Source organism: Macaca fascicularis, chromosome 12 (genome assembly GCF_037993035.2).
Source record: "Macaca fascicularis isolate 582-1 chromosome 12, T2T-MFA8v1.1".
Taxonomy (NCBI): domain Eukaryota; kingdom Metazoa; phylum Chordata; class Mammalia; order Primates; family Cercopithecidae; genus Macaca; species Macaca fascicularis.
The window spans coordinates 109,195,274-109,210,436 of NC_088386.1; the positions used below are offsets into that span (position 1 = coordinate 109,195,274).

The window sequence follows — 15,163 nt, forward strand, 5'->3', positions numbered from 1 at the left end:
TAAAACATTCAAAAATTGAAATAATATCAAACATCTTCTCAGACCACAATGGAATAAAACTATAAATCAACAAGAAGAGGAATTTTGGAAACCATACAAACACATAGAAGTTTGACAATATGCTCCTGAATGACCAGTGGATCAATGAAGAAATTAAGAAGAAAACTGAAAAATGTCTTGAAACAAATGATAACGGAAACACAACATACCATAATCTATGGGATACAGTGAAAGCAATACTAAGAGGGAAATTTATAGGCACTTATATAAGTGCCTACATCAAAAAAGAAGAAAAACTTCAAATAAATTACCTAATGATTCATCTTAAAAAGCTAGCAAAGCAAGAGCAAACTTAACCGAAAATTAGTACAAGAAAAGAAATAAAAAGGAACAGAGTAGAAATAAATGAATTTGAAATGAAGAAAGCAATACAAACGTCAAGGAAACAAAAAATGTTATTCTTTTGAAAAGATAAAATCAACAAATCATTAGGCAGATTAAAGCAGAAAAAAAAAGGAAAAAAAAGGAAAAGACCCAAATAAATAAAATCAGATGGAAAAAGAAGCATTACAACTGGGACTGCAGAATTTCAAAGGATCATCAGTGGCTACTATGACCAACTACCTGCCAATAAATTGGAAAATCCAGGGGAAATGGGTAAATTCCTAGACAGGTGCAAGCTACCAAGATTAAACCATGAAGAAATCCAAAATATTAAAGACCAATAACAATGAACAAGATTGAAGCTGTAATATGAAGTCTCCCAGTAAACAAAATAACAGGACATGCTGGCTTCACTGCTAAATTGTACCAAACATTTGAAGAACTAACACCAGTGCTACTCAAACAATTCTGAAAAATACAGGAAAAGGGTATCTTTCCAAACTCATCTACAAGGCCCATATTACCCTGATACCCAAACCAAAGACACATCTAAAAACAAAACTACAGGCCAATATCTCTGATGTTGACTCAAAAATCAACAAAAATGCCAGCCAACTGAATTCAACAATGTATTAAAAAGATAATTCATCATGACCAAATGGGATTTATTCCAGGTATGCAAGGATGATTCAACATATGCAAATTAATCAATGTGATATGTTACATCAAAATAATGAAGAATAAAAACCATATGTTCATTTCAATTAATGCCGAGAAAAATGTAATACAATTCAACATCCCTTTATGATAAAAACTCTCAAAAAATTTGGTATAGAAGGAACATACCTCAACACAATAAACACTATATGTGTCATACCACAGTGTCATACTGGATAGGGAAAACTTAAAATCCTTTCCTCTAAGATCTGAAACATGAAAAAGATGCCCATTGTCACCACTATTATTCAATGTAGTAGTGGAAGTCCCAGCAATCAGACAAGAGAAGGAAATAAATGGCATATAATTGGAAAGGAAAAAGTCAAATTATCCTTGTTTGCAGATGATATGATCTTATATTTGGAAAAACCCGAAGTATCCACCAAAAAAAAATGATGAGAACTGATAAATTCAGCAAGGTTTCAGGATACAACATCAACATACAAAAATCAGTAACATTTCTATATGCCAAGAGTGAAGAATCTGAAAAAGAAATTAGAAAGTAATCCAACTTACAATAGCCATAAATAAAATTAGAAAGTAACTTAAGCAAAGAAATGAAATACCTCTACAATGAAAACTATAAAACACTGATGAAAGAAATTGAAGAGGACACGACAACAGGGAAAGACATTCCATGTTCATGGGTTCTAAGAATCAGTATTGTTAAAATGTCCATACTACCCTAAGCAACCTACAAATTTAGTGTGACCCCTGTCAAAATACCCATGACATTCTTCACAGAAATAGAAAAAACAATCCTAAAATGTATATGGAATCACAAAAGATCCAGAATAGCCAAAGCTATTCTAAGCAAAAAGAACAAAACTGGATCACATTACTTGACTTTAAATTATACTACAGAAATATAGTAACCAAAACAACATGGTACTGACATAAAAAAATAGCCAAAGCTATCCTAAGCAAAAAGAACAAAACTGGATCACTTGACTTTAAATTATACTACAGAAATATAGTAACCAAAACAACATTGTACTGACATAAAACCAAGCACATAGACCAATGGAACAGAATAGAGAACCAGAAACAAAACCACACACCTACAGTGAACACATTTTTGACAGATGTGCCAAGAACATACACTGTGGAAAAGACAATCTCTTCAATAAATGGTGCTGGAAAAACTGACTGGATATATATATGAAGAAGAATCAAACTAGAACAATATGTCTCATCATATGCAAAGAATCAAATCAAAATGAAACTCCTAAGAGAAAATTAAAAGAAACTCTCAATGACATTGGTCTAGGCAGAAATTTCTTGAGTAGTACCCTACAAGCACAGGCATCCAAAGCAAATAATGGACAAATGGGATCACATCAAGTTAAAAAGCTTCTGCATAGAAAAGGGAATAAGCAACAAAGTGAAGAGATAAACCCATAGAATGGGAGAAAATATTTGCAAATGACTCATCTGATAAGGTATTAATAACCAGAATATATAAGAAACTCTATAGGAAAAAAAATCTAATACTCCAATTAAAAAATGGATAAAAATTTGAACAGACTTTTCTCTTTTTTTTTTTTTTTTTTTTTTTTTTTTGAGACGGAGTCTCGCTCTGTTGCCCAGGCTGGACTGCAGTGGCCGGATCTCAGCTCACTGCAAGCTCCGCCTCCCGGGTTTACGCCATTCTCCTGCCTCAGCCTCCCGAGTAGCTGGGACTACAGACGCCCGCCACCTCGCCCGGCTAGTTTTTTGTATTTTTTAGTAGAGACGGGGTTTCACTGTGTTAGCCAAGATGGTCTCGATCTCCTGACCTCGTGATCCGCCCATCTCGGCCTCCCAAAGTGCTGGGATTACAGGCTTGAGCCACCGCGCCCCGCCGAACAGACTTTTCTCAAAAGAAGACATACAAATGGCAAACAGGTACATGAAAAGGTGCTCAACATCATTGATCATCAGAGAAATGTCAGTCAAAACTACGATGAGCTGTCATCTCACCACAGTTAAAATGGCTTTTATCCAAAAGGCAGGTAATAATTAATGCTGGCAAGGATATGGAGAAAAGGGAACCCTTGTACACTGTTGGTGGGAACGTAAATTAGTACAACCACTGTGAAGAACAGTTCACAGTTCCTCAAAAAACTAAAAATAGATCTACCATATGATCCAGCAATCTCACTGCTGGGTATGTACCCAAAAGAAAGGAAATCAGTATATCAAAGAGATACCTGCACTCCCATGTTTGTTGCAGCACTGTTCACAATAGCCAGGATTTGAAAGCAACCTAAGTGTCCATCAGCAGATGAATGGATAAAGGAAATGTGGTACATATATGTAATGGAGAACTATTCAGCTGTAAAAAAGAATGAGATTCTGTCATTTGCAACATGGTGGAACTGAAGGTCATTATGTTAACCCAGGCATGGAAAGACAAGTTTCACATATTCTCATTTATCTGTGGGATCTGAAAATCAAAACAATTGAACTAATGGAGATAGAGAGTAGAAGGATGGTTGCCAGAGGCTGGGGAAGGGTAGTGGGTGGGTGTGAGTGAGGCAGGGATGGTTAATGGGTACAGAAAAAAATAGAAAATGAATAAGACCTAGTATTTGTTAGCACAACAGAGTTATTGTAGTCATAACTTAATTGTACATTTAAAAATAACTAAAAGTAAAATTGGATTTTTTGTAACAGGATAAATGCCTGAGGGGATGAATACTCTGTTTTCCATGATTTTTACACATGCATGCCTGTTTCAAATTATCTCATGTACCCCATAAATATATACATCTACTATGTACCTGCAAAAATTTTAAAAAGTAATAATTAAAAATTATATTTTCATTTAGCAATATAGATAAATGGTTAAAACTAGAAGTTTGTAGTATTTTGGAAGAGATGGAAGTATGCAAATAACAAGACAATTCAAAAAGGGTTGTCACAAGCATAATGAACTGTTCCCAAAGAATCTCATAATGAACTTGAGAAAATTACATCCCTGTCTACAATCTAAAAATTGAAAGATCTATTTTGAATATAGGCTTTATTGTCGTTGAGATGCAAAACTGTCCTAAATTGCACTATCTTTTTTGTTAAAGTGTATATATGTAACTCCTACACTAACACTAAAAAATACACTATAAATATTTAAAGGAAAATAACCATTAATTTTTGTTTTTACAATAGAGACATCTTGACCAGAAGCAATGCAATGACAAGCAAATTAGAAAAATTAGATAACAAGCACTTCATTCAATATCATTATCTATATTATTTCTCAACTTATGTTGTCAACTTATTTGTCAAATTATATTCTTGATATACACACATGGGTTAAAATCAGGAAAGAATACATTGTTTATCTAATCATTAGTATATTCCTCAGATGATTTTTCAAGACTGAATGTTCGAGTCAATCATTGCTTGGCACATATAAGATTGTTGGCATGAAAATGAGGTTGAGGTTTAGGTGGAGAAAGTTCACCATGAGTATTGTGAGTCACCTGAACGTTGTTTATTTACACGTAATGAAAACTACAAAATTGGCAGTAAAATAAATAACAGTAGAGGTCATTTTTTAAAAATAGGGTGTACTGGGAGGTGGGGAGAAAGAAACGTAGAGGGCGGGAGCAGCCAAGTTGACCAAATAGAAACAGCTCCATTCTGCGGCTCCCACCAAGAAGGATGAAAAGAGCAAATGAATTCTGCATCTTCAATTGAGGTACCAAGCTTCTCTCACTGGGACTGACTAGGTGGTTGGTGCAACCCAGGGAAAGCAAGGAAAAGCATCAAGGGCCCACCCAAGAGCTGCATGGGCAAAGGAAGCTTTCTCCCTGGGCCAAAGGAGGTGGTGCAGGATTGTGCTACCCATCCCTGAAAACCATGCTTTTCTCATGGATCCTTGCAACCCACAGATCAGGAGTTCCCCTTGCAAGCCCACGCTACCAGGGCCTTGCGTCCCAAGCACAGAACTGTAAAGACATGGCAGCTGCTTGGGTGGCTGGCCATTTGAGCAGGCACCAAGACACAGAGTATTTGCATACTCCAGCTCTGGGAACTCCCATGAGGCAGTATATCTGTCCACTCCTGTGGGAAGGGGGCTGAAGCCAGGGAGCCAAGGGGCCTCGCTTCCACAGAACCCCACAAGCTAAAACACACTGGCTTGGAATCCCTGCCAGCCAACACAGCAGGCCAGAGACTGCCTAAGAAGACTTAATTCCCAGGGCAGGAGGGGCGGCCACCATCACTGCGGCTCCATTTGGCCATTGTCCCCTGCTGTAGGTGCCAGTGAGACTGGGTGGTCAGGACTAGGAGCAATTCCCCACAGCGCAGCACAGCAGCTGTGTCAGTTCATGGCTAGACTGCTTCCTTAAGTGGAACCCTGATCCATTTCTTATCACTGAGACAGGCCTCTCTGTGGGAATTTCAGCATCCCTAGACAGGAGTTCATGAACAGAACTTTGGTATCCCTGAGAGGAGTCACTAGGAGAAGGGGCAGCTGTGATATAATGGATCCGTGGTCTTTGTCTTTTCTACCTGCTGGCTCTGGAGAGTCAGGGGAGCCCAGATGAGGGTGCAGCACACCTCCTCCACCAAGGGGCAGCCAGACTGCTCGTTTAAGCAGGTCCCTGATCCCACTCCTCCTGACTAGATGAGACCTCCCAACAGGAGTCCCCAGATACCTCATACAGGAGAATTCCAGCTGGCATCAGGTTGGTGCCCCTCTGGGATACAGCTCCCAGAGGTAGGAGCTGGCTGCCATCTGTGCTGGTCTGTAGCCTCTGCTGGTGATACCTCCAGGGGTGGGAGGGGCCCAGGCAAATAGGGTCTCGAGTGGACCCCCAGCAAACTGCAACAGCCCTACAGAAGAGGGGCCTGACTGCTAAAAGAAAAACAGAAAACAACAACATCAATGAAAAGGACCCCACAAAAAACCCATACAAAGGTCAGCAACCTCGAGATCAAAGGTAGATAAACTCATGACGATGAGAAAGAATCAACACAAAAATGCTGAAAACTGAAAAAGCCAGAGTGCCTCTTCCCTCCAAATGATGGCAATATGTCTCCAGCAAGGCACAGAACTGGGCTGAGGCTGAGATGGATGAATTGACAGAAGTAGGCTTCAGAAGACGGGCAATAATGAACTTCACTGAGCTAAAGAATTATGTTCTAACATATTGCAAAGAAGCTAAGAACCATGATAAAAAACATTACAGGAGCTGTTTACCAAAATAACTAGTATAGAGAGGAATATAAATGACCTGATTGAGCTGAAAAACACAACACAAGAACTTCACAATGCAATAACAAGCATCAATAGCCAAAGAGACCAAGCAGAAGAAAGGGTATCAGAGCTTAAAGACTATCTTGCTGAAATAAGGCAGACAAGAGTAGAGGAAAAAAAGAATGAAAAGGAATGAACAAAACCTCTGAGAACTGTGCGATTATGTTAAAAAATCAAACCTATGACTGATAGGAGTACCCGAAAGAGACAGAGAGAATGGAACCAAGTTGGAAAACACACTTCAGGATATCATCCAGAACCTCCTCAACCTAGCAAGACAGGCCAATGTTCAAATTCAGGAAACCCAGATAACCCCAGTAAGATACTCCATGAGAAGATCAAGCAAAAGACACATAATCGTCAGATTCTCCAGGGCCAAAATGAAGGAAAAAATTTTAAGGGCAGCCAGAGAGAAAGGCCAGGTCACCTATAAAGGGAAGCCCATCAGACAGCAGATCTCTTCAGACACCATACAAGCCAGAAGAGAGTGGGGGCCAATATTTGACTTTCTTAAAATAATTTCCAACCTAGAATTTAGTATCTGGTCAAACTCAGCTTCATAAATGAAGGAGAAATAAAATGATTTTCAGACAAGCAAATGCTGAGGGAATTCATCACCACCAGGCCTGCCTTGCAAGCACTCCTGAAGGAAGCACTAAATATGGAAAGGAAAAACCATTACCAGCCACTACAAAAACACACTGAAGTACACAGACCAGTGACAATATGAGGCAACTACATAAACAAGTCTGCAAAATATAACCAGCTAGTAATATGATGACAGGATCAAATTGATGCATAACAATATTAACCTTAAATGTAAATAGGCTAAATGCCCCAATTAAAAGATGCAGAGTGGCAGGCTGGATAGAGTCAAGATTCATTGGTGTGCTGTATTCAAGAGACCCATCTCACATGCAAAGACACACATAGACTCAATCCCATTACTGGGTATATACCCAAAGGAATATAAATCATTCTGTTACAAAGACACATGCATGTGTATGTTCATTGCAGCACTATTTACAATCACAAAGACATGCAATCAACCCAGATGCCCATCAATGATAGACCGGATAAAGAAAATGTGGTACTTATACACCATGAAATACTATACAGTCATAAAAAGGAATGGGATCATGTCCTTTGTAGGGACATGGATGGAGTTGGAAGCCATTATCCTCAGCAAACTAACGGTAACAGAAAACCAAACACTGCGTGTTCTCACTTATAAGTGGGAGCTGAACAATCAAAACACATGGACACAGGAAAGGGAACCACACACACTGGGGCCTGTTGGGGGGTGGGAGGTGTGGTTGGGGGCGGTGGAGTATTAGGAAAAATAGCAAATGTATGCTGGGCTTAATACCTAGGTGATGGGTTGATAGGTGCAGTAAACCACCATGGCACACGTTTACCTATGTAACAAACCTTCAGAACTTGCATCTGTGCCCCAGAACTTAAAATTTAAAAAAAAGAAAAGAAGAAGAAAGAAACTTGGAAGAATGGATCTGAGACCTTGCACCATATGCCTCATGTAATTTGATCTTGCATCAAGAAGTCACTGATCTTGACTTATGCTTCATTGAGAGCCTTACTTTATCTCATAAACATCTTTGGTAGCATCCCATACACTGCTCCTCAGTGACTGGCTGTTCTGACACCACTTAAAGCAGAAATCTGTTCATGTGCATTTATTTTATGTGAATCACAATTTTGAAATAGTTGTGACCCAGAAAAGTAGATTTCTTCTGTTTCAAGCCTAATGTGAGGTAGCAGTCCATTTTTCAGAATAGAAATGTGACAGTCTCAATGCTGTAGTACTTTGTCAGTTATCTGAGGTTGAGAACTACTTTTTCATTATAAATTATATTTCACATTATTATATTGAAACTAATATATTATGGAGGTAAGTGAAACCTTCTTATTAAATTTTCACATAGAACCTGGACTTAGAAAGAATGCTTTCGCTTGCCTTATGCCAGAGGTTTGCAGAAGATATATCAAGTTGAAAAATTTTTCTGTATTACAGCACTGATATTGAAGACCATTCTCATCAAGCTATGAATTATGTAATAATCAGATCCACTGATGACATATATTTATTTAATATATACCATAAAATCTTGGTGTTTTAGAATTTATATGCTTTCTTTTCCCAAATATCAGAACTGAATAATCTAGTATATTCTCTTTAACTTTACATTCTAGGAAGTTCAGAGTTAAATTCCATAAAGTCTTTATTTTTAATAATTTTGAATTACCGTGTTTCATATATTTCAATTTTCCAAGCCAAACAAGTTCTCTTTGGAAGTAAATGGTTTATACTATGGACATGTTCTGGCAGCATACCTTTAATTTTCACTTACTTAGATGAAATGTAGATGAATCATATTTTTGGAACTACAGGTTTTGCCCTTTCATCCTTCACCCCCAAACCTAATATGACCTTATACAAATTATGTTTGATGGGAACCTTCAATGAGAATTATAGCAAAATATTTGTTTTCCTATTATCTTCTGAATGGCCCAATACTAGATTTGAACTCAAGACTAAATAATTTTTGAAAAAGGAATTAGCAGTGATTTATAAAGTTACTATTTTTTTTGCAGCAAAGCTAGAGAAGATCTGCTGAAAATTCAGAAAGAGCGTGATTTTCATCGAATGCATCACAAGCGAATAGTCCAGGAAAAAAACAAATTAATCAATGACCTCAAAGGGTAAGCTTATATTTGTTGGACTATTTATTAAAGAGTTATTTAATACATGTTAAGTAATTTGATTATGACAGAAAGTTTTAGACAAAGTTATTAGTTCCACATTTATTGAGCATAAGATGAGTAAGTTGCGGCCCTTGCTGTCAAGGGTCTCAGAAACTATTTGTGTGTGTGAAGTGGGAGGAGTTAAGCAGAAATATACTGAAATACACTGCATTGTTGCTATGCCACCCAAGAGGGCCATCATCCCAATAAGATTGGAGTGTGAGATGACTCAAGGATTTATTTCCACAGGAATTAAATTCTCAAGTACAAGTAAGAGTAGACAGTGAGGAAGTGGGGTCAGCACAGTGCTGTTGGCAGATAGTACATCCTCTGCAAATGTGCCAAGACATGAAAAAACATGGTATGTTCATCAAATTGTATGCAAAGAGAGTGAAGTGCAGCTGTGGTATTGCAGGGATAGGGGACATATCTCTAAATGACTATGAATTTAAAAGTCTTTTATAAATTATTTTGAAGACATTATTGAGATTTACTTTCTCTCCTTCTTTACCTTCCTCCCCTACAAAAACAAGTAAAGAAATTTACAATCCTTAAATAAAATTCTATTTGCTTGCTCTAAGGCAGTGCTATCCAACAGAACTTTTCTTGATGATATACTCTATATCTGTACTGTCCAATACAATAGCCCCTAACCATTTATATTTAAAAATATACCATACTTCTTCAAATTCCTAATACGTTTAAAGAGAATACTTTTCATATAAAATTAATCACTTTAGATTATATGTTTTTTCATATTTCATTATTTCAGGCACCCTTGTAAAGAAGCACACATTACTTTGTAATATAGCTACACTTGGTCTATACTCAGATAGCCTTTATTTCTTCATTTAATCATTAAGAAAAACATCTCCATTTAGCAATCTGGATGAATCACTAAAGCGCATTTTATAAAGACCTAAAACAAAACTTCAGTGATGCCATCAAGTCACAAAAAAGCTGGGCATCAAGTTAACCAGTCAAACACAGTGAATACTTTGCCTGATAGCTGTGCTATTGCATAATAAATCAGCTATAGGATAGAGTGTTTTTGATGCCAGGCAAAGTTGGGGTCTGAGATCTCTTATGTCATATTTTATCCAAATACATTAATAGTGTATCCATATTTCCTTTCATTGTAAAACATTAAATGTTTACCTTACTTTTTCTGTAAATTTTTCAACTAGTTTGATAATAAATTTTATAGTATTTCTTTTTTGTTTGTTTGTTGTTTTGTTTTGCTTTTTAGAGTCAGAGTCTCATTCTGTCACCCATGGTAGAATGCAGTGGTGAGATTAAGGCATCCTGTAGCCTCCAACTCCTGGGTTCAAGCAATCCTTCCACCTCAGCCTTCTGAGTAGCTGAGTCTACAGGTGCATGCCACCATACCCAGCTAAATTTTTTTATGTTTTAATTTTTTTGTAGCGATGTTTTTTCTTTGTTACATTCTAGTGAAATTCTATGTGTTGTTAATTCTTTTAACAGAAGATAGTCAAGCCATATCTCATGAATGAGTTAAATTCCAAAGTTAGTAAAAAAAGGGAAATTTTGCCATCAATATTTTCTTTAAAATTCTTCAACCATCCACAGATTACAGTGTATATGGTTGTGTGTATACAATTCTATATCTGTGTGTTTTATGTATTTAGACATATGTAATGTTTATGGAGATTATAGTATACACCAAAGTATATGTATGTATGTGTGTATATATATACATGTATGTATGTGTGTATATATATACACACATACATACACACACACACGAAGCTAATCAGAACGGAGGATAGAACTGTATGTACTACCTAAATTTTTATTTTTATTACTCTTTCTGAATGTCGTATTAATACACATTAAATGTATATAAAATGCAACTGCACTTTAATACTTAATTTCTATTGCTATCATCAATGAGGTATAATGTGATATCCAAATTAATGACTTTTATAAATATTATAGAAATTGAAAATGTTATAGAACATTATGAAATATAGAAAATGAAAAGCTCTGTTTCAATTATTAATGAAATAAAATATTATTCTTTTGGAGGACTTTTAGGGAATTTCTGCTTTGCACTATGCCATTGTAAATAGTATAGAATTAGCTCTCCAACTAGTACTAAACTAGCTCCCCAAATGTAAGGAACTATAAGACTGGACAAAATACATGAGGCAGTTTTTTTTTTTTTAAGTTGGTGGAAAATTGGCAAAGCAGGACCTTGATGCCTAAGAGAAGACAAACACAAAATGAGCAGGATGTTCACCCCACATATCTTCCTGAAGGTACTTTTCAGCCCACAGTTTGACCAGATATAACCCAAGCAGAGCATGGTGGTTTTCGGAGCTGAGGAGGCAGAGATCAGAGTTCAGGGCTGCAGAGGTAGCTGAAACTTGCAGCATGGTGTACACAGAAGGAAGGAGGTACATGAAATGTAGCTTAAGAAATATCTATAATGGTTCTCTTCAGTCTTTGGCCACGTAACTAACTTGTGGAAGTATAAGATGAGAGAATACGAAACCTGGCAGGAAACAGCACCTGGGAAGCTATGAGCAAAATAGAGATTCCAGAGGTTGCAGAGTGCTGGGAGATGTAGGAGTACTGATCAGCCATAAGGGAAGGAACATCACTGAATACTCTGAACATTTACTTAATATCCTCCACAAGCCATGCCATAGAAGCAGACCTAGTTGGTCCTAGAGAAAATGCTGCTTTAGACTTTTTCTCCAAAAAGCTTAAAGGTATAAGCTTTGAAAAACTCAACTGATTCACTGGGAAATTAATTGTCTGTCAGAAAATAACTCTTTAAAGGAAGAAAACAAAATTCAGACAAGTGTATGTCCAACATACAATAAATAAATAAAGTTTATATGGATTGATCTATCTATAGATATATCTAGAAGCAGGAAGATATGTCCTATAATCAGGAAAAAGCAGAAGCAGACACAGAGAAAAGAGAATTACAGATTTAGCAGACAGGGACTTTAAAACAGTTATTATGAAATGCTTAGAGTTTTAAAGAAAATGGTGCCTATAGGAGTGATAAACAGAATTAAACTGAAATTTGAGAACTGAAAAAAACATAATGTGCGAATGAAAAATTTACTAGTAGGTCTTGGAAGATTGGACATTGCCAATGGAAAGATCAATGAACATGAAGACAGGAAGATGGAAAATGATCCAACTGGTGCTCAAAGAGAAAAAAGCTGAAAAGAAATGAGCAGAGACTCAAAGAAAAAAGACTGAAAAAACATAAACAGAACTTCTGGAACAATATCAAATAGTCCATCATAGGTGTATTTGAAATCCAAGAAGAGGCTGGGCATAACCTTCCCCATTCTGCTAGCTTATTCCAATTATTAAGTATACAAATTCAAATTAGTTACTCAGGAAGACTGGAACTGATCACTGGGTGCTTACATGAACCAAATATGCTGTGAGCAGACTTTAGCCAGGACCCTACTTATTTCCTGTCCCTTATAGACTCCCATTCTAACAGGGGGGTCATGCTTTTGCTTTAAGTTTCTGAATTTGAACGACAAATTCTTAAAAATATCTTTCCCCAGTAAATAGCCACTCGATTAAATAGCCAGGGGTAATTTGCAGAAAAATTGAGGCTATTTATAACAGTATATAATTGCTATGGTGTTATGGAGTGCTTCCTCTACTGTCTGCTAAGGTAGCTCCAGCATTTCTACTTCACAGTGTTGGCTATCTTTTTCCAAGTTTCTAAGGACCACCCTAGAAGTGAATCTACCTTATTCGCTGGAGTTCTTACTATAATGTTAAATCCATTGTGTGGAGGTCAAGGAATTATTGTTTATCCAGTCTTGCATTCCACCCCCCTTTAATCAAGTACCTCAAAATCCAGCCTCTGGGGGTACTTTTCTGGTTCCTGCCAGTACATGCTGACTATTTTTTGCAGCAGTTTAGATGTATAGTCTCTTTCCTCCGTAATCACACTGAGGAGAGGAGGTAGGGATACTTCCAGCGGTGGGGCCGGGGTGGGGACATCTCTTTCTTTGTGGGGAAGAGGGCTTTTCAGCATCTTGCAGCACAGCTGAAGTACTACTTCTTTGTAGGAAATGGGGCCCACCTCTGTAAGCCCATAGGGCTACAGAAAAACATTCTCAGGGGCATCCTGAGAACCAGAGAAGAAGACAGAGACATTTCATACATTTCATGTAATAAAGAGTCAGTTCACCCGGAAGACATAATATTAAATATGCATTACTGTAATATAAGAGCTTCAAAATACATGAAGCAAACTCTGATAAAATTGAAAGGAAAAATAGATATTTCCTTAGTTATACTTAGGATTTTAACACTCAGTATTAGAAAGTGTAGGAAGAAATATACATAGATGTATTTGACATCCAAGAAGGGGCTGGGGATAACCTTCCCCATTCTGCTAGCTTATTCCAATTGCCAAGCATATCAATTCCAATTATTTACTCAGGAACACTGGAATTGATCACTGGCTGGGTACATGGACCAAATATGCTGTGAGCCAGGACCCTATTTATTTCCTGGCCCTTACAGACTCCCATTCCAACAGAGGGGACCAGATATAGCCTAAGCAGAGCATGGTGATTTTCGGAGCTGAAGAGGCAGAGATCAGAGTTCAGGGCTATAAAGGTAGCTGGAACTTGCAGCATGGTGTACACAGAACGAAGGAGGTATGTGAAATGTAAGAAATATCTGCAATAGTCTTTTTCAATCTTTGGCCTCATAACTAACTTGTGGAAGTATAGGATGAGAGAACACAAAGCCTGGCAGGAAACAGTGCCTGGGAAGCTCTGAGCAAAACAGAGATTCCAGAGGTTGTGTAGAAGAGTGCTGTCAATCAACTGAGCATAGTTAACATTTCTTGACTTCTACTTGGCTCTTTCCAGTTCACATGGAATTGTCACTAAAATAGATCATATACTGAACCGTAAAACAAGTCTCCATACATTTCAAAGGACTGATGTCATGCAAAGAATGTTTTCTGACCAAAATCAAATTAAATTAGAAATCAATATTGAAAAACCTCAGGGGGTTTCTCAAATATTTGGAAATTAAGTAGTATGCCTTAAATAATCCATGAGGCAAATAAAGAAATTAGAGAATAGTTTGAACTGAATGATTAAAAATGCAGCATATTGAAATGCAGCCAATGCAGCTTAAATTGAAATTGATAGCTTTAAATGCTTATTTTAGAAAATAAAGTTTTAAAACCAATGATGTCATCTTAGAAGCTTAAAAAGAGCAAACTACAACCAAGAAACATGAAGAAATGAAAAATAAGAGCTGAAATCAATAAAATAGCAAATGGACAAACAAAAAATCAACAAAGTTAGATGTTGGTTAATGGAAAATATAATAAAGCTGACAAATTTGATAATAAGATGGATAAACTCTCATTAGACTGATGTCGCCAGAGGTTGGCAAGAATGTAGAGCAACCAGGACGGTCATATAGGGTTGCTGGTAGTATAAATTACAATCCAGCAATTAAACTTCTGGGTATTTATCTAAAATAAATGAAGATATATGATCAAAAAATCTTACATGACTTATATAAGAATGTTTAAAGAGGCCTTATTCATGATAGCCCAAACTAAAATCCACTCAGGTTTTCTTCAGCAAAATATTGGATAACCACATTTACATACAAGGGGATACTACTCACAGTAAAGAGGAGTGAAGTATTGCGATGTAAAGTAATAAGAATAATCTAAAGAAACATTATGCTGAGTGAAATAAACTAGTTAAAAAAGAGAACATGTTATATGTTACCAAATACGTGAAGTTCTAGAATTTTCTGGGGTGTTAGACATGTTTCATATTTTGATAATGTGTACTACTTGGGTGTGCATTTCTCAAAACTCTGAACAGTAACGCTTAAGAGCTGTATGTTTTATCCATGTAAATTACACTTCAATAAAAAGATTTTGAGGTCATTTTCAAATAAAACAGATTTTTAAAGGTATTTACATTATATACTAGGCTGAACTATTCCTTCTGTTTAGGTATCAAAATGTTTTTATACTTAATTTTTAAAATAGAAGAT

At 36.7% G+C, this 15,163-nt stretch overlaps 1 protein-coding gene across 6 annotated transcripts in view; it reads left to right on the forward strand.

Annotated features, from left to right (window-relative positions):
- SPAG16 (sperm associated antigen 16) overlaps positions 1-15,163 on the forward strand; it is a 1,157,251-nt gene that overhangs the window by 48,670 nt on the left and 1,093,418 nt on the right. For all 6 annotated transcript variants that reach the window (XM_065526049.2, XM_045368377.3, XM_045368378.3 and 3 more), the window contains one exon: positions 8,963-9,070. In XM_065526049.2, coding sequence (XP_065382121.1) covers positions 8,963-9,070 — 108 coding nt within the window. The remainder of the gene's footprint in view (positions 1-8,962; positions 9,071-15,163) is intronic.